General features: G+C 39.7%; 1 protein-coding gene across 2 annotated transcripts in view; it reads right to left on the reverse strand.

Annotated features, from left to right (window-relative positions):
• The window catches only part of c1ql4a (complement component 1, q subcomponent-like 4), a 30,747-nt gene extending 10,156 nt beyond the window's left edge, over positions 1 to 20,591 (reverse strand). Inside the window, exons 1-2 of one of the 2 annotated variants that reach the window (XM_061971926.2) lie at positions 20,403 to 20,591; positions 19,032 to 20,187 (exon numbers count right to left, since the gene is read on the reverse strand). In XM_061971926.2, the coding sequence (XP_061827910.1) occupies positions 19,032 to 19,577 (546 nt within the window). In that variant the 5' untranslated portion in view covers positions 19,578 to 20,187; positions 20,403 to 20,591. Of the gene's footprint in view, positions 1 to 19,031; positions 20,188 to 20,402 lie in introns of those variants that run through there. The other variant, XM_061971931.2, reaches the window with a different exon arrangement.
• Between the last annotated feature and the right edge of the window lie 1,061 nt (positions 20,592 to 21,652).

Below are 21,652 nucleotides of genomic sequence, written 5' to 3' on the forward strand. Positions count from 1 at the left end.
GCCGCGACCCCAAGAGGGACAAGCGGTAGAAGATAGATGGATGGCCACTGATCGGCTCAGCCTCAGGCAGCATTAATATATTGGACTAAAATAGTGTTCATGTGAATAAAGAGTATTATTCAATGTCAAAAAGGGCTCTCATGATGTTGAAAAACATATTTACAAGGTTAAACTGCTTTTTACACTCTAGCTATTATAATATAGAATCATAATAAATGATTACTAGAGATGTCCGATTCAATTTAAATGCGTTAAAATGTAATATCGGAAATTATCGGTATCATTTTTTTTTATAATCTGTATCGTTTTTTTTTTTTTAGTTTTTAAAAAAAATTATTATTATTTTTAATTAAATCAACATAAAAAACACAAGATACACTTACAATTAGTGCACCAACCCCAAAAACCTTCCTTCCCCATTTACACTCATTCACACAAAAGGGTTGTTTCTTTCTGTTATTAATATTCTGATTCCTACATTATATATCAATATATATCAATATAGTCTGCAAGGGATACAATCCGTAAGCACACTTGATTGTGTGTGCTGCTGGTCCACTAATAGTACTAACCTTTAACAGTTAATTTTACTAATTTTCATTAATTACTAGTTTCTATGTAACTGTTTTTATATTGTTTTACTTTCTTTTTTATTCAAGAAAATGTTTTTAATTTATTTATCTTATTTTATTTTATTTTTATTTTTTTAAAGTACCTTATCTTCACCATACCTGGTTGTCCAAATTAGGCATAATAATGTGTTAATTCCACAACTGTATATATCGGTTGATATCGGTATTGGTTGATATCGGTATCGGTAATTAAAGAGTTGGACAATATCGGAATATCAGATATCGGCAAAAAGCCATTATCGGACATCCCTAATGATTACTACTTGGCGAAAATTAATTCATCATGATCATGTCCAGAAGCAATTAACAGCCATAAACGAGGGACAATATGTAAATATTAAAATTGACTTTGCCCCTTTAAATAATAAATAATATTGTGGCGAGATGTAGCAATAAAATGTGTTATATACTGCTTACTTCCCCAATTATGTTCTTTTGAGGCAACGTTGTTGTTTTTTCTCACTCACATTCTGTCATCTGTTTCTTGCCAAATGTGGTTAATTGTGCTACAAATATTTCCAGCATTTGCACCAAGCTATTCACTCGGTCATCTGTAAAGGTTAGAGTGATGTTGTGCTTGACATGTTAAGTGACAGCCGATATCACATTTGCATCTTTGGCCGCTTCTGACAGTGACACTGTTTTTGTGACTCCCTATCGACACCGTGCATATGTCATCCTGCTCATTATTTTTGGCCAAATGGCAGGCGAAACGAACATCCTTTCACCCACATCCAGACCATGGCAGATTCTAGTCATCCTAATGTGCGTCCACTCTGACAGGAAAATACCCTTCGCTGCTCAGTGTTGAGATATTTTGGCCAATATGCAACAAATGAATTGATGGTGCCGCAGCACAAGTCGTCGATTAATACACCAGACAGGAAGGCGTGAGAGAGCCATGGTGGGTTTAGGACAGGAAGCCAACAGAGAACTTTGCTATGGATGAAGGATACACGCTGATCCCTGAGCTACAGTACAGGTTGGGGTGCAAGCCTTGAGGCACATACCCTTGGGCTCGCCTATGGCAGTCTCCATCTTCGCCTAGCCCAAATGCGTCAAACTTAAGGCCCGGAGGCCATACATGGCCTGTAATGTTACTCAATGTAGTGTGCCACATCATTTAAGGTGATCCGTCACCTCAATATTGTGGCCCGTCATGTCATTTAACGTGGTGTGTCACATCATTTATTGTAGTCCATCAACTAATCATTGTGGCCCGCCATGTCCTTCAATGTGGTCTGCCAATTAATTTATTGTAGTCCGTTACGTAATTATTGTGGCCCGCCATGTCCTTGAATATGGTCTGCCCACATAATTTCATGTGGTCCACCACATCAGTTAAAGGGGAACATTATCACCAGACCTATGTAAGCGTCAATATATACCTTGATGTTGCAGAAAAAAGACCAAATATATTTTTTAACCGATTTCCGAACTCTAAATGGGTGAATTTCGACGAATTAAACGCCTTTCTATTATTCGCTCTTGGAATAACGTGACGTCACATCGGGAAGCAATCCGCCATTTTCTCAAACACATTACAAACACCGAGTCAAATCAGCTCTGTTATTTTCCGTTTTTTCGACTGTTTTCTGTACCTTGGAGACATCATGCCTCGTCGGTGTGTTGTCGGAGGGTGTAACAACACGAACAGGGACGGATTCAAGTTGCACCAGTGGCCCAAAGATGCGAAAGTGGCAAGAAATTGGACGTTTGTTCTGCACACTTTACCGACGAAAGCTATGCTACGACAGAGATGGCAAGAATGTGTGGATATCCTGCGACACTCAAAGCAGATGCATTTCCAACTGGACTGGACAGATCAGCTTTCAGGAAAAGAGAGCGGATGAGGGTTTGTCTACAGAATATATTAATTGATGAAAACTGGGCTGTCTGCACTCTCAAAGTGCATGTTGTTGCCAAATGTATTTCATATGCTGTAAACCTAGTTCATAGTTGTTAGTTTCCTTTAATGCCAAACAAACACATAGCAATTGTTGGTTAGAAGGCGATCGCCGAATTTGTCCTCGCTTTCTACCGTGTCGCTGGCTGTCGTGTCGGTTTCGCTTGCATACGGTTCAAACCGATATGGCTCAATAGCTTCAGTTTCTTCTTCAATTTCATTTTCGCTACCTGCCTCCACACTACAACCATCCGTTTCAATACATGCGTAATCTGTTGAATCGCTTAAGCCGCTGAAATCCGAGTCTGAATCTGAGCTAATGTCGCTATAAACTTGCTGTTCTATGCGCCATGTTTGTTTGTATTGGCATCACTGTGTGACGTCACAGGAAAATGGACGGGTGTATATAACGATGGTTAAAATCAGGCACTTTGAAGCTTTTTTTAGGGATATTGCGTGATGGGTAAAATTGTGAAAAAAAACGTCGAAAAATAAAATAAGCCACTGGGAACTGATTTTTAATGGTTTTAACCCTTCTGAAATTGTGATAATGTTCCCCTTTAACGTGGCCCTCCGAGAGCAGCCAAAATTGTGACGTGGCCATTAATGAAAACGAGTTTGACACCCCTGGTCTAGCCTATTCATTATAGGGCCTTCTATAGACACACCTGGGTGCAGTTGAGGCCAGGGTTGTAGTTGCGTTGTCATTTTGTACACAAGCAGAGTCTAAGATAGTCAAAAAGAGAAAAAATATGTTGAGGAGAGGGGCGGGGGTGTCCAGAGTACCAAACTGATCAAGCAAGGCTATTTTGTGAGACCAGAGAGATGTGGCACTATATGAAGTGTTGTTTTCATCTGTGGCGCTCTGCTCCACGGGTAATAAAAGTGACAGGATTCATTCACTGTGATATACTGACCTCTTAGAGCGGAGACAATAGAAACGTAGCTGTTAAACTTACCTAGGGGACCACAGCACATAGGAAGATGGTTAGGGAAAGGACTGGAGTGTGTGTGTGTGTGTGTGTGTGTGTGTGTGTGTGTGTGTGTGTGTGTGTGTGTGTGTGTGTGTGTGTGTGTGTGTGTGTGTGTGTGTGTGTGTGTGTGTGTGTGTGTGTGTAGGGCTAGTACCTCGCTGGGGGTGGAAATAGAATATTTATTGAATAGATCGTCCTTCTCCGTTGGGAGCACAGGGATTAGGACAAGTGTCCATAGCATTGAACCGTATCCCAGATTGCTTTTACCTGCCACTCAGTGTTAGGATTTATAATGGATGGCGGGAAGGTCTTCTAGGTCAAACTAATACACACATCTACAGTGAATATTTCACTTGTCATCCGATTGTGTAATTTACAGTTTGTTTGCGACAAGCTTGACTTTTTTCCTCTCAAATGACGAGATCTGCTTGAAGGCTAATTAGATTTCACTTGTAGCATATCAAGATCTCAACTTTGGGAAAGTTCATACCTGCACCAGCAAATGATGACATTTTAACACTAAGGTGTGAAATAACCTGACCTTTAACTGGGCTATTAAAAGAGCACATTACAAGTGAAACAAATTGGCAAAGACTAAAAAGTCTAGAGAGCTCATTGCATTAAGAACATTGTATCCTTGATCAAATTTGAGGAAAATTCAATCAATTAATATATCATTTATTTTCAACTGCTTATACGGTTCATGGTTGCGGCCAAGATGGATCGTATCTCCCCTGACTCTTGGTAAACATCCTAAATTGATCACCAGTCAATCATAGGGTAGATTTGTATTATTCTATATTCACTTTGAATGGCAGAAATTAAGTACCGAGTGTAGGGCCGCCCCTCTCTACACGCAGACCACACGCTGTGCATAGGGATCCGTGATCTGTGGGGGGCACCGTTTTTGCGTGAAGAAGCTCAGGTAAAATGTTGATTAATTAATGACAGGGCGCTTCATATGACATTTTACACCACATGCTTTCCTAGCCTATTTCTGGTCTGTCACTGACAGGAATATAATGGCAAAGTACCCCTAAAATGTTAACTGTGATACGCTGTGTTAGTGCTGGTCTTGTAAAGTAATTATACCGGGTCGGAGTTGTCTCAGGTATGATTGCAAATTTATGTTAAATTCGTTATTTTGCGCTACTATATTTCTCATTTATTAGTTTTATTTTAAAACATGCATCACATTTAATTCAAGGTGATTAAAAAAGTATAAGAATAACTTTAAATACGTATACAATTGTCCCAAAAAATGATGTATTGGGGTTGGCGGGCCTCCAAATACATTTCTGCTTAGAGCCCCGCTTTAGTCAGGGGCGGTCCTTACTCAGTGAAATAATGCTGCCCAGAAATGGCACCTTAGCTTAATTTCCAATAGCTGACATGAAGTTGTTCTTGCAACAAGTTTAGCCTGAATCAATCCATAGTAGATCTGATTACTCTATGATCAGTTCCACTCTATTGAAAAATGTATTATTAGACTAACTGATTTCTTCCTGACCATAATATAAGCATGGATTAAATGGGATACATGGTGAGCCAGAATACCACTGGCCTGTATTAAAAGGCACCCCGGCTACGTTCACACTGCAGTGTATGATGCCTAATTTGGATATTTTGTTAAATCTGATCTTTTTATGTAGTCGTTCAAATTACTCAAATAAGTATGGGACTATTAAAAAGGTCTAATGTGAATGGAATTATGTCACACCCTGTGTTTACATAAGTAAACATTAGGGATGATGTTCGAAACCAGTTCTCCCCGTTGTTCGATAAGAAAAGAACCGTTCGATAACAAAAGAACCGATTCCGTGGACTCAAATCCTTTTTTGAGAACCGGTTCCCGTTATCGAGGCCACTATAGTAAAGAAAAAGAGTTGGTTCTTTATTCGATTCCCTGGGAACGAATCCCGTCCCACAGGAAATGCCCTGTGGCACGTCCCAGGAAATTACGTAGCTCAGTCATTAGGCGGCAGATACAGAAGCAGCAACAACAATGGACCGGAAAAAACGCCCCACGGCATGGCTTCATTTTACAAAAAAATACGACGAGGAAACGGCTATCTGCAATTATTGCCAGGCTTCGCTCTCATGTAAGGGGGGAAGTACAACAAGCATGATGAAACATGTTCAGGCCGTACATAACCTGAAGGTTAGAGAAAGGTGTCACTTCAAACAGAAATATTTATTTAACAGTGGAATTAACTGAATAGAGTGACCCCTCTTTTCAGTCATTAACAGTCTTTGTCTCGACCAAGCGGGGCGCCGCTGCCAGCACACTCACAGTACAGAGAGCCTAGCGACTTGCCGTTGAGAAGTGCTGCTGGAAGAAAATAAAATTAGAAAGCCAAATGTCCTGTTGTGGGAATATTTCAGTTTCAAAATCGGATTGGCGATATGAGCCCATCAACCTGGACGAAGGAATGACAATGCCGTCGTGATCACGTGATAACAATAGACGAAAAGACAACCTCCGACCTAATTTTTCCAACTGCGAAAAAAAGCACTTTAAGATGTTCAATATCTATTTAGGCTAAATTTAGTACTTTATAAACACTGCATAGTTTTTATCTATTATTTCTTCAGTTAAAGAGCATGAAGTAGACCATGGGTGACCAAACGTTTTGACTTTTTTATAAATACATATATATACAGTATATTGTGTCCTTGAGCAAGACACTTCACCCTTGCGCCTGATGGGTCTTGCATGGCAGCTCCCGTCATCAGTGTGTGAATGGGTGAATGTGGAAATAGTGTCAAAGCGCTTTGAGTACCTAGAAGGTAGAAAAGAGCTACACAAGTATAACCCATTTACCATTTATATATATATATATATATATATATATATATATATATATATATATATATAATATATATATTAGGGGTGTAACGGTACACACATTTTCGGTTCGGTACGTACCTCGGTTTAGAGGTCACGGTTCGGTTTATTTTTGGTACAGTAAGAAAACAACAAAATATAAATGTTTTGGTTATTTATTTACCAAATTTGCAAAATCTTCCACCAAAAATATTTTTCTTAGTGGAATATTTGATGTGAAGTAATCGGAACCTTGGATAGGTCAATAATTCATAATACCATTGATTTTGATTCAATATTATGTTTTGAGCAATGACAGTTTGAAAGAAAAAAAAACAGCTTTGTTTTATTAGTCAACATTGCAACTTTTTCTAAATTACATTTAACCTTTAAGCTTTTTTATTTCACTTTTGTTATGTTTTTGTTTATTTTAATAGTATTTTTAGAATGTGCCGTGGGCCTTTAAAACATTAGCTGTGGGCCGCAAATGGCCTCCGGGGCACACTTTTGACACCCCAGCTATAGATAATAAAAAATGTATAAATAAAATCTATAAATAAGATTTATTAATCAAATTTATAAATCGGGGCAGCACGGTGGGAAAGGGGTTAGTGCATCTGCCTCACAATACGAAGGTCCTGAGTAGTCCTGGGTTCTATCCCGGGCTCGGGATCTTTCTGTGTGGAGTTTGCATGTTCTCCCCGTGACTGCGTGGGTTCCCTCCGGGTACTCCGGCTTCCTCCCACCTCCAAAGACATGCACCTGGGGATAGGTTGATTGGCAACACTAAATTGGCCTTAGTGTGTGGATGTGAGTGTGAATGTTGTCTGTCTATCTGTGTTGGCCCTGCGATGAGGTGGCGACTTGTCCAGGGTGTACCCCGCCTTCCGCCCAATTGTAGCTGAGATAGGCTCCAGCGCCCCCCGCGACCCCAAAAGGGAATAAGCGGTAGAAAATGGATGGATGGAAATGTATAAATCTATCGATAAAAAGCAGATCCTAGCATGCTAGCTGCGATCAGTTTCACCGGACATGTCCTCTTTTGCTAGCATGCTAGCAGCGACCGGGCTACGATAGACTGACCATAAGTCCTCTTTTCACCGGACATGTCCTCTTTTGCGGAGCTGTCCGGGCGGAGTTTCTTAAATGCCTCAAATGGGGTTTGTGTATATATATACAATATATATATATATATATATATATATATATATATATATATATACATACAGTATATATATCTATATATACAGTATGTATATATACATACAGTATATATATATATATATATATATATATATATATATATATACACAATATATATATATATATATATATATATATATACACAATATGTATATATATATATATATACAGTATGTATATATACATACAGTATATATATATATATATATATATATATATATATATATATATATATATACATATATATATACAATATGTATATATATATATATATATATATATATATATACAATATGTATGTATGTATATATATATATATATATATATATATATATATATATACACAATATTTATATATATATATATATATATATATATATATATATATATATATATATATATACGGACATGTCCTCTTTTGCGGAGCTGTCCGGGCGGAGTTTCTTAAATGGGGTTTGTGTATATGTATATATATATATATATATATATATATATATATATATATATATATATATATATATATATATATATATATATATATATGTATATAAATATATATATATATATATATATATATATATATATTAAATAAAAAAAAAATATATATATATATATATATATACAAACCCCGTTTCCATATGAGTTGGGAAATTGTGCTAGATGTAAATATAAACGGAATACAATGATTTGCAAATCCTTTTCAACCCATATTCAGTTGAATGAAAGACAAGATATTTGATATACACACACTATATTGCCAAAATCAGGTGTCCTAATCAGTTGGCCCGGCCACAGGTGTATAAAATCAAGCACTTAGGCATGGAGATTGTTTCTACAAACATTTGTGAAAGAATGGGCCGCTCTCAGGAGCTCAGTGATAACCAGCGTAGAACTGTCATAGGATGCCACCTGTGCAACAAATTTAGTCGTGAAATTTCCTCGCTCCTAAATATTCCAAAGTCAACTGTCGCCTTTATTATAAGAAAATGGAAGAGTATGGGAACAACAGCGACTCAGCCACAAAGTGGGAGGCCACGTAAACTGACAGAGAGGGGTCAGCGGATGCTGAAGCGCTTAGTGCAAAGAGGTCGCCGACTTTCTGCACATTCAGTTGCTACAGAGCTCCAAACTTCATGTGATCTTCAAATTAGCCCACGTACAGTACGCAGAGAGCTTCATGGAATGGGTTTCCATGGCCGAGCAGCTGAATCTAAGACATACATTACCAAGTCTAATGCAAAGTGTCGGATACAGTGGTGTAAAGCACGTCTCCACTAGACTCTAGAGAAGTGGAGACGCGTTCTCTGGACTGATGAATCACGCATTTCTATCTGGCAAGCTGATGGACGAGTCTGGGTTTGGAGGTTGCCAGGAGAACGTTACATTTCGGACTGCATTGTGCCGAGTGTGAAATTTGGTGGAGGAGGAATAATGGTGTGGGGTTGTTTTTCAGGAGTTGGGCTTGGCCCTTTAGTTCCAGTGAAATGAACTTTGAATGCTACAGGATACCAAAACATTTTGGAAAATTTCATGCTCCCAACCTTGTGGCCCCTTCCTCTTCCAACACGACTGTGCACCAGTGCACAAAGCAAGGTACATAAAGACATGGATGACAGAGTCTGGTGTGGATGAACTTGACTGGCCTGCACAGAGTCCTGACCTGAACCCGATAGAACACCTTTGGAATGAATCAGAACGGACACTGAGAGCCAGGCCTTCTTGACCAACATCAGTGTGTGACCTAACCAATACACTTTTGGAAGAATGGTCGAAAACTCCTATAAACACACTCCGCAACCTTGTAAACAGCCTTCCCAGAAAAGTTGAAGCTGTAATAGCTGCAAAAGGTGGACCGACATCACATTAAACCCTATGGGTTAGGAATGGGATGGCACTTCAAGTTCATATGTGAGTCAAGGCAGGTAGCCAAATACTTTTGGCAATATAATGTATATATATATATATATATATATATATATATATATATATATATATATATATATATATATATATACAGTACATACATATTTTTGATCGATTTTTATATATCTTTATATACCAAATAATTTATTGCTGGAATTGGTTTGAAATGAGAATCGTAAGTTGATTTAAGATTCCTATCCCCAATATTCATATCAAAATAACCAAAATAGTTTGTTGAAGGGCGCAGAGCACATCGCTGTCTATTGGTCTGAAATGAGAATCGTGTTGAATCGAGAAAAGTGATTCTGAATCGAATTGTCACCTTAACAATCGGAATCAAATTGTAAGTTGTCAGATTTCTGTCCCCGATAATAATATCAAAATAGCCATAAGAGAAACATTTCAATAATGACTTCACTTATGGAAATTGTGCTCATAAAATTTTTGTTTTCTTTCAGGGAGAAGGAGGGGTTGGTCATAACAGAAAGGAACGTTTTAATATGTTGCACCAGATTCCAGGTACCAACAAACGATGTTTAATTAAATCTGTCAGAGATGAGTCTCTGTAGGTTCTTCCTCTTTGGAAACAAGCCACTCCCAAATAGATTTCCATATCAACGGCAACAAAAATACCTACAATTCCAATTGTTAAAAAAAAAAACTGTAGCCAAATGCCCCACAGCCATTGTGAGAGTTGTGTCTACTACATGACAGAATACCACAATTCAGACACAAGAAAGAAAGAAACATGACGATTCTTCCTAATTCAAATGTATTGGAAATTAATGTGAAAGGTATACAACACAACTAAGCCACCTTAGTGGACTCTTTAAGTAAATATCTGGTGTTTTATGCAAAGTATTTATTATGAAGACCTAATTAAACTGTACAAAAAGCAAAGCAAATTGCGGTTACAGTAAGGATAGTCTTTAGCAATGTTAACATTTACACTGCAATGCCATGTTATTTGATTGTATCTTGTCACCAACATGGAAGCAACTGAAGTGAGACGTGTGCTCTTCAATCACAAATCCCCAGACTCTGAAGCCCTGTCAGGCTGCAATGATTTGTGAAAGTTAGATTGAGGTGTGAGCATGTCAGCTTCACAGAGTGGGGATTTAGGGAATGTAATAGGTATTGGATCTATGGGAATCCCATGGAAGCCCTACCGCGGTCAGCACATCCTCCTTAGACGCTGGCATCACATTACTAACTACTCGTTACACACACGTTGTGTTCTCACGAGACCTTATAGCAGCATTTTGGACAAAGAAAAATGCAATGCATTTATTCTACAATTTTTGCTTGAGTTGTTCCTATTTTTGTACAATTTGGGGGGCACATTGAGGATAGCTTAACTAATTCAAATTTGAAAACCTCTCAGTAGACAATATCACACTTTATGCTTGGTCAGAAGCTATATTTATATTAAATTTAAATGGCAACAAATGATTATATCAAGTAGGGATGTCCCGATCCGATATTTGGATCGGATCGGCTGCCGATATTTGCCAAAAATTGCGTATCGGCAAGGCATGGGAAAATGCCGATCCAGATCCAGTTTAAAAAAAACTCTGGTCCGTGTTTTCCAACGCACTGATTTAAATAATACATTCCACTTTTCTGCTGCTCCGTAATTTCCGTTCCGCATTTTCCAGCACACCTTCAACACATCCACAGGTCTGTGAATTCTTACGCAGTTGCTTTTAGCTGCTGGCATTACACGACAGGCTCTTCTCACTCTTTCCTGTGTCTGTGCTTCTCACAGACAGCAAGCGCACCTTCTTACACACGTCACATACTGTCACGTCATACGTCACATACGTATACGTCCTCCCCGAGCAGAGAGGTAGCAGCATGGCTAACGTTAGCTGTCATGCTAGCGCAGCCGTGCGAGCAACGCTCCCTCTAAGGCAGTGGTTCTCAACCTTTTTTCAGTGATGTACCCTTTGTGAAATTTTTTTTAATTCAAGTACCCCCTAATCAGAACAAAGCATTTTTGGTTGAAAAAAAGAGATAAAGAAGTCAAATACAGCACTATGTCATCAGTTTCTGATTTATTAAATACATAGTTTTCACGCCCGACTGATTTCCCATGATGCTCCGCGCGATCCGCCATTTTGAAAGGCAAGCGCACCGGTACAACATCAGCAAATTCATATATACGAACCCGTTCACAAACGTATGCATAATGGCCGAGAAACCAGCAAAAAAGAAGTATAAAGAAGGCTTGGACAACCAGACGTTGGAAAGATACAACCAGAAGACACAATGCATAGGCGTTGACCCGTACGAAGTGCCGAAACAAAGTTTCACGTATGACCACAAATGCCTCCCGGCCATAACGTACATAGACATTTTGAACTACCTCGTCAATTACACCTGAGAGGAAGCAGCATCCAGGACCTAATGGTGGAATGTCATATCGCCACACGCCATCGCTTCTACACAGCAGCGTGTTGTTGTTGATGGGACTTTGAGGGACGCGGGAGCTGACTTGGCTGCCGGAGGCCGACATTGCGCCGCTGCTCGCACCGAGCTGGAGGTAGCCCCCCCCCCCGCACTTAGCTCCCCAAACATAGGATAACTCCTAACCGCCGTCTCCGTTGCGACCAGCAGAGGATCAAGGTAAAGTACCTCCATTGGAGCGGGACTGTGGGACGGTGCGTGTCCAGCCCATCGCCCGGTCAGTCTGTCGGCTCTCGCTAGCAGCATTAGCACTGCCTGTGTATTTTCGCCTGGGATGATGGGTGATCGCCCGAACCCGCCCAGGTAAAGTTGTTTATATATGAAACACTTGGATGCCATGTTTGTTCATGTTTTCATGTGCCGTGTTTCCTTTTTTTGCAAAGATGCTACGACGACTAGCATATGCTAAGGGATAGCTTCGGCTACAAGCTAACCCACGCTAACAAGGATGGCAAATTTCCGCCCGTAGTTGTGCGCCTCGCCGCCAAAGCCCGGACGCAGTGGGTGCTAACGATACATCCATGCTTAATGTGCGCGCAGAAGGCGACTAACTATCGATAAACGCGGCGAATTCCTTGAAAAGAATGTGTCGTGAAGCGTGTCAACTAGGCCAGGTGTGTTTTGTTTGCCTCCCAAGATGGCGGATGACCCGGGATAACCCGGATGTGTGACGTCACGTAAACACCATGTATTGTATAACAGTGTAAAATATTGCTAATTTGTTGTGGTCTTTCTTGAACTATTTGGAAAAAAAGATATAAACATAACTAAAAACTTGTTGAAAAATAAACAAGTGATTCAATTATAAATAAAGATTTCTACACATAGAAGTAATCATCAACTTAAAGTGCCTTCTTTGGGGATTGTCATAGAGATCCATCTGGATTCATGAACTTAATTCCAAACATTTATTCACAAATAAATAAATCTTTAACATCAATATTTATGTAACATGTCCACAAAAATCTAGCTGTCAACACTGATTTTTTTTTTGAGACATTTAAAAAAAATCTCTGCATGAAAGTTTAAAAGTAGCATATATTAATGCAGTATGAAGAAGAATGTTCTAATGTAGACATGCAAGCCTTGAAAGAAAATTTTGAAAATCAAGACTACATTTCCTGCAAATGGGTGCATTTCTACCCTATATTTTAACTTTAGATTTATTCTCATATCAAACTCTTTTGGCTGTCTTTTTGACACTTACATCCGGCGCCCCCCCTCCACACCCTGGATTATAAATAATGTAAATAATTCAATGTGATTATCTTGTGTGATGACTGTATTATGATGATAGTATATATCTGTATCATGAATCAATTTAAGTGGACCCCGACTTAAACAAGTTGAAAAACTTATTCGGGTGTTACCATTTAGTGGTCAATTGTACGGAATATGTACTTCACTGTGCAACCTACTAATAAAAGTCTCAATCAATCAATCAAAACACATAGAATCATCATACTGCTGTGATTATATGCATCAAGTGTTCATTCAAGGCTAAGGCAAAATATCGAGATATATATTGTGTATCGCAATATGGCCTTAAAATATCGGAATATTAAAAAAAGGCCATATCGCCCAGCCCTAGTTCAATGATGCCATTTCTGTTTGTCATGTATAATTTTGTCTATTTTGTGTTTATCCTTGAATAAACATGTCAGTTTCTTGTTACCAACCATTGTGTATTATTCAAACTCCCCTAATTCAGCTGGCTAGTTGTTATCAAGAGTACTAAAACCCTTTTCAACATGATTCTGACAACTAAGTAGGCTAAATAACTTTAATACATGCTCGGATAGGCCAGTATCGGTCAGTATCGGTATCGGATCAGAAATGCAAAAACAATATCGGTATCGGATCGGAAGTGCAAAAACCTGGATCGGGACATCCCTAATATCAAGTAGTATTTGTGTCTTCAGATTGAAATTTTAATGTATGATAGATCATTTAATTGGACATTTTCAGATACTTCTAATGCTCCTAGATCATAGCTGTTAACAATTTGTGACTATAACAATACTAGGTATAATTTAGTATGACAACAATAATAATAATAAGCCTTGAAAAAATATTGTACAGTAGAGTAGAAATGTGAATTTCACAGCAAACCACGATTTGATTCCGATTCTTGGAGTGACAATTCAATTCTGATTCGATTCAACACGATTCTTGATTCAAACCAATTCTCGCAATGTATTATTTGGTACAAAATGATAATAAAACGTTTTCAAAGTAGATTACAGGCTACAAAAGCTCCTCTTGGCTGCTGACGTGTAATGTATACGAGCAGCAAGTAAGCGTGGAAATGGCCTAAACACATTGTTCTAAAAATAATGTGAATTGTTAATTATATTTATATAGCGCTTTTCTCTAGTAACTCAAAGCCCTTTTACATAGTGAAACCCAATATCTAAGTTAGTGAGTAGTCGTGAGTTCAATCCCGGCCTCGGGATCTTTCTGTGTGGAGTTGGCATGTTCTCCCCGTGACTGCGTGGGTTCCCTCCGGGTACTCCGGCTTCCTCCCACCTCCAAAGACATGAACCTGGGGATAGGTTGATTGGCAACACTAAATTGGCCCTAGTGTGTGAATGTGAGTGTGAATGTTGTCTGTCTATTCTGTGTTGGCCCTGCGATGAGGTGGCCACTTGTCCAGGGTGTACCCCGCCTTCCGCCCGATTGTAGCTGAGATAGGCTCCAGCGCCCCCCGCGACCCCGAAGGGAATAAGCGGTAGAAAATGGATGGATGGACATTTAAAGCAGTGTGGGTGGCACTGGGAGAAGGTGGGTAAAGTGTCTTGCCCAAGGACACAGCAGTGACTAGGATGACGGAAGCGGGGATCGGACCTGGAACCCTCAAGTTGCTGGCACGGCCACTCTACCAACCGAGCTATACCGCCCCAGAGATTCTTAAAAAAAATGTAAAATACTTTTTTTTTTTTTCTCTTATGAACTAATTTAGAATCGGTATAAATAAGAATCAAAATTCAGACGGGAATCGATTTTCTGGAGCACCCCTACATTTTAGTAGAACCTCTAAGGTCCAACACAAACCTCCAGTTTGTTTAGATTAAGTAACAATTTTCACAAATTAAGTAATGGAAAAGATAATAATAATAATCCTCAAAATAAAAAAGGTGCATGCAATCCTTAGATACTTGATGAACTGGGCTCTTGTGACATGTGTTGACATCTGGACTCTAAAATTAAAATTTTGCTCAACTATTTGGGGAAATTTCAGAAAAACTTTAGATGTTAGTGGGATGTATAACAGCAGGGTTGGTTTGAGCTGACACAGTGACACTTGTTGCTGAAAATAACATAGTAAGGTACAAGTCAAACATTTGGGCACACTTTTCCCATTTTATTAAATGAGAAGATGTAGACCAAGGCCTGACTGGTAGTATATGTGCAAGTACAGTATACCTCAACTTGCGAGCACATTGTGTTCCACAACCACGCTCAGAACTGCATACGTCAATGCAGCCCCGTATGCGGTGCCAAATGTAAGAGTTCAGTCATATTTTTCTAGCGGATATATTTCTCAGATCTAACTCACCTTTCTCCCATTTAGCTCATTTTCATCACATTTCAGTTTAAATTAAATGTCGACTCTAAATATTATATGTAAATGTTAAACATAAATCCAAATCTTGAATCTAAATGTTATATCTAAACCTAAATCTTGAATATAAAAATATATATTGAATCTAAATCTATATATTGAATCTAAATATTAAGTAGAAATCTAAATGTTTAATCTAAACCTAAATGTTAAATTAAAATCTAAATCTCGAATCTAAATCTACATGTGAGCGCTAAATGTTAAATCCAAGCTTAATGTTAAATCTAAACCTAAATGTTAAATCAAAATATAAATGTTAATGCCAATGCAGCTTGTCAATATTTTTATGGATAAATGTTTGTCCTTTGGACATTTGTGCTGGCTGCAGCTTGTGTGATGTGGACAAATTCTACGGGGAAGACCTGCCAGGTAGGCTGCATATTTTTAATGGTTTGTTTCTCTTATTTGGTTTTCCGAGTTATCTTCTTTGCACTAACTTTCTTGGTTCCGATGGTTGGAGGGCAGGATTCAGTCAATGTCTGAGCGGCGTTCAAACACAAACGTTAATGGTCGAATCAAAACTTAGATATGGTTGTTGTGTACACAAAACAGAAGCAGCAAAGGGTAACAATATATTAACTCTCTATTGCTCAATTGACACACATATTACTTCAACCGACAGTGAAAATGCTTGTTACTCTAGGTATGCTCGCAACTTAAAGCATAACAAAAACTTAAAAGACTGCTCGTATTTCAAATTATTTGAAAGTTGAAGTACTGTAGTACCATTCTTGTGAGAAGACAAGATACGAGCTACTATGAACCAGAATCATTGGCTTTTGTGCAGCATCCACAGTTGTGTTGTTGTCTTCTTCTAGTCGACCTTGACGACTTGTCATGGCGAGACGTGCTGAGTGGACGTCCATTGGTCACCGCGCCTGAGCCGGTCCCGGCCTTCACTGCCAGCCTCCCCGATGCCTCGTCTACCAGCCTACCGTCTCCAAATCTCCATTAAGTCATCTATCTTCTTCTGCTTCACCCCCTACTCCCATATTGCCATCAACTCACTTGTCTTCTTGCCCCCTCCCTTTCATACACTCCAACTGGACATCTCAGCATGTCCCTGTCATGTCAAGCCACTTGCTTTTCATTCATTCTCACTCACTCTGCATGTCTTGTGTGTTTGTTAAGCTATAGATGTTAGAACCCAAACAGAATGTAAGGAAAGGGGATCCCTGTGTTTAAGCGTAGGTGGCCAACAAATAAAGCCCAAGCACCTTTGGCAATAATGAAAAAAACAGTTTGATTCAGCAATGCAACCTGTCAAGCATAGCACCATTTTTTAAACCCATGCCACCGCCCCAGGCTGACTAGCCACTAGCCTGCGGGCTTTGATATATCTACAAATATGATCAAGTATTCTGCAGCCTCACAACCCCTTTTTTTCCTTCCCCGCCCAGCAGCTTGCTTTCTGTCGAGCCCTGTTAGGCGAGCCCTTTATTAACGGAAATGTTTAAAGAGGCCACCTGACGTGTGTCAGATGAACCTTAGTGAAGTTGAATAATTGAGTTGACCGAAAATATAGTTAATGGACAATCAATAAACAAGCAGGGTGTGGGGTTTATAGAACAGGGAGGTATAGTGGGATCTGATTTAAAATATTTCAAATATTTAGCAGGTAAGGATGACTTGAATGACAATATTGGACATTAGATGGAATATTTTAAGCTTAGATGCTATTGCAAAATGATGCCAAGGACTAAAGATTTCAAACACCTCCTATTATTTCTTAAAATAATGCAATAGATGATCGCTCTATCGTCGTTGGTTTGCCACATGTTTAGATATTTGAGTAAATATGCCTGCATGATGAATGCATGGAGGTGAAAAAAGCTGAATTTGGAGTCCTGTGATGAGACGGCAGTGATTTATCCTGCCTCTTCCCCCTTTCAGACCCTTTGTCTTTAATTAGTGTCTGGAGAATGCAGTAGTGGATGAGTGGACTGTCAATTTTGCATTTATTATTAATTTAGCCGAGGTGTCAACTGACTGGTCCACGTAGTGACGGACGTCTCTCCGGTGCTCTTTTGCACTTCTGTTTAGGCGATAATCAAGCTATGTGTGTGTGTGATCCCCGCTAATTAGACAGTTTCCTTTTTGGTGGCGACTGCATTCTGCCACTTGTCATTTAGCCACAGCACATCTGCAAATGCAAATATAGGTGGCCGGCGACAGTGGACTGTATGAATCCCCCTTTTAATGAGGAGGTAGATTGTGCTTTCATTTCTCGTCTGTCATGTGGCCACCTGCTAAGTGGAATGTGCTCTGAATGTGAGGAGCACAATGTTGTAGGTGAACGTGAGTCAGTAGTAGAGAGCAAAGTGTGTATATGAGCATATATCCACAGATAAACATTATTGTACATAAACTTCCATGCATTCCACATACGCATAGGGATGCAACGATTAACCAGTTTTACTATTAACCGTGATTAAAAGCGTCACGATTTTTCAATAACAAAAGCTCCACTACACCCTGTGTTTAAACAGACATTATGCTGGTATGTTATCTTCGACACGACCTGCACAGAATGAAAACAAAGTCACACCAGTGGTGCACGCACTTATACGCACCTATTGAGAGACACGCTAGTATGCTATTAGCTTAAAAAATGGCAGCAGGACAAGCAGCAAACCTTTACCACTCGAACAAAAGCTGCAGTCGGCAGTGTGGGAACATTTCAGGTACTTAAAATATGACCAGGGAGTCAATAAAGACAATGACGCATCCATTTGCCAAACCTGCCAAAAGAAAGGATAAAGGCTCTAATACATCCAAACTTTTCAATTTGTTTATGGTGAGTGCTATTGACGGTGTAAACATAGCAACACAATATTTAAAACAGTTCCTTATTCTCTTGTATTACAAAAAAAAATGTTTGAGCACTTGTGTAATGTTTAGGTGTGTCCTCCAGTGATAATGTTACATGGCAATGCTATTTAAGATACTAAGAATTGCAGGTTATTTGCCGTAACGGAGGTTAATATTATTAGCTCAGGGGAGTGACTCTATACACTGTGTATGGAGCTGCTAGCCGCTTGTCAGTTAGGAGACTAAAAATAAATACTGTCAACCAGAGGGGATCAGCGTTAAAAGGCATTAATCGGCATTAGCCATCACATACTTTTTCAAAAAAATGGGCCAATACTGATCAGTTGCCGACTGATCAGCAATCCCTAGTAAAAATTTGTGAAAAATTATTGTTTTTAAATCGAATAGTCAATATTCTTGTTGATATGTATTATTTTGTACTGTTTCTTTAATGTTATGATTTGATTACTGTTTTTCCAATATTAGTAAATAAAATAACACATCCAAATCTCTAAATAATGTCCGTGTGATTTTATAGTTTTTTTGTTGTGAAATTCATCAATGCATAATAATCGTGAAACCGTGATTATTAGTCAGACTATAATCGTATAGTCAAAATCTATAATCGTTGCATCCCTACACACGCACACATTTTACTAACCAGTCCGTTCTTCTTCAGGTCCGCCCACATGCTGGTGCCGTCCCCACCTCTCATGAGCACGTGGTAGGTGAAAAAGTAAATGCCAGGCAGTGGACAGGTAAACTTGCCAGTACTGGGCTCGTAGTAGTTGCCTACGTTGGTTACCACGTCGTCAAACTTCAGTATCTCACTGCCCTCGTGCTGCTTGCGGAGCCCTGCGTAAAAGGCAATTTTGGGAGTGTAGAGGGAGGGAGAGTAGCCACCAGGACCTGGACCTGGCGGACCTTGCGGCCCTGGCTTGCCTGGCTCCCCAGGGGGCCCACGCGCTCCTATGGGGCCAGGGATTCCCGGAGGACCCCGTATGCCTGACTTGATCTTCTTCCCAGAGTAATCCTGGGGCGGCGGAGACACAGCTGTCAACTCCTGGCCTGGCTGTGAGGTGGCGTAAGGATCACAAACCATCCTGCAGCTTCCCAGCATTTCATAATGGCTGCCGTCACTTCCTGATTTCCCTCCTTTGGATGTGTGGACCAGCAGGGGAATGGCCACCAGCAGAATGAGAACCATGGCTACGCCTACGGCCGCTCCAATTACACGTTTCCTACGGCTGAGCCGGGAAGCGGCCAGCGTCAGGAAGTCCTCTTCCCCCTTGACTGGAATGGTGCCCGCCAGGTTGAAGCCTCTCAGCGGACCGTTTTTGTGGAAAGGAAGACGGGGGGGTAAAGTGGACTGAGAGATGAGCTTGGCCAAATGGCAGACTGCCAGAGGGACGCAAGCAGATGAAAGCGTCCAAGAAAAATGATGGTGATGTTCACTGGAGATTAAAAAAAAATAAAAATCTAAACAATGATTACAAAGCTTAAACTTTTACAAACTGTGGAGTTAAGGTCATAAATATTTGGGCCTACAACAAATACATTCTGATGAAGTCCTGTTTTACTGTTTAACAACTTGGCAAGTTGTTTGCATGGAAATTAAGTTAAAGTGGGTACCACTGCCAGACTCACTTAATGAGAAGCTGCAGATTATGTTGTTTACAAATACTTTTGCATGAAAGCCGCCCTAATGAAGGGTGTGACTACATGTGACGAAAGTTGACCAGCAATCTTCTCTTTGACAACGTCATCGTTGTTTCTTCTGTCCAGTAATGGTTAGATTCCTCCTCTTTGGTTTATATCTGGATTGGAGGGAGATGGCAAAAACATCAAAGCCTGCACTAATGTAATACAGAATTCATTAAAAAAATCACTAAAATGTAAAATGCAAGTAAATGTTTTCAATATGAATAACTAATTTGGTAACACCCATTACAGTCATATTTAAGTGTTTTACACAATATTATTTTTCATGAATGACAAACATTTTTAGCTGAGAAGGTGAAAATCTCCTTACCTTTGCTTGTTGTAAATTCCACAGACACAAGAGTGTGGCACGAGACTCTCAATTAGCGCAAAATGCTCATTTGTGTGTGTCCGGGTAGGAAGGTACTATAAAACGACCATGATATCGAGTGAAGCGTGGTCGAAAAAGCACTTTTAAAAGTAGGTCCGAAAGAGGGATGTGCGCGATGTGGATGTCCACTCTTCCACTGGACAGACCGCCGTGTTTCCGCACACCTGTTAGAGCGCGCGCTCTCTCTCCCTTTCCCCCCCCCCCCCCTCTCTCTCTCTCTCTCTGTCCCTCTCTCAGCGGCACGGACATGACCAATGGTGAGTAACAATCTTATGCGTTTTTTTATTTTTTTATTTAGTTTACATCTTCAATCATGTAACAGTATGTCAGTTTGTAAAATATCTATCGTCTCACTCTTTTGCTCCACTTTTGAGAGCAGAGTCTCGAAGCCTCAAACATTGTTTTGAATTTCCGGGTTTTTACGAAGCCATTAAGAACAACCCTGGTCGAAAAGGCGGGTAATACCATTTTTTTGGCATCAATAGGCCCAGACCGAGCTATGCCGCCCCAGGGTAGAGTGGCCATGCCAGCAACTTGAGGGTTCCAGGTTCGATTCCAGCTTCCGCCATCCTAGTCACTGCCGTTGTGTCCTTGGGCAACACTGGTTTAAAAGTAACTTAGATGTTGGGTTTCACTATGTACAAACCCCGTTTCCATATGAGTTGGGAAATTGTGTTAGATGTAAATAAAAACAGAATACAATGATTTGCAAATCATTTTCAACCCATATTCAATTGAATGCGCTACAAAGACAATATATTTGATGTTCAAACTCATAAATTTTTTTTTTTTTTGCAAATAATAATTAACTTAGAATTTCATGGCTGCAACATGTGCCAAAGTAGTTGGGAAAGGGCGTGTTCACCACTGTGTTACATGGCCTTTCCTTTTAACAACACTCAGTAAACGTTTGGGAACTGAGGAGACACATTTTTTAAGCTCTCGGGTGGAATTCTTTCCCATTCTTGCTTGATGTACAGCTTAAGTTGTTCAACAGTACGGGGGTGTCCGTTGTGGTATTTTAGGCTTCATAATGCGCCACACATTTTCAATGGGAGACAGGTCTGCACTACAGGCAGGCTAGTCTATTACCCTCACTCTTTTACTATGAAGCCACGTTGATGTAACACGTGGCTTGGCATAGTCTTGCTGAAATAAGCAGGGGCGTCCATGGTAACGTTGCTTGAATG

This window comes from Nerophis lumbriciformis, linkage group LG01, assembly GCF_033978685.3.
Source record: "Nerophis lumbriciformis linkage group LG01, RoL_Nlum_v2.1, whole genome shotgun sequence".
Lineage (NCBI taxonomy): Eukaryota > Metazoa > Chordata > Actinopteri > Syngnathiformes > Syngnathidae > Nerophis > Nerophis lumbriciformis.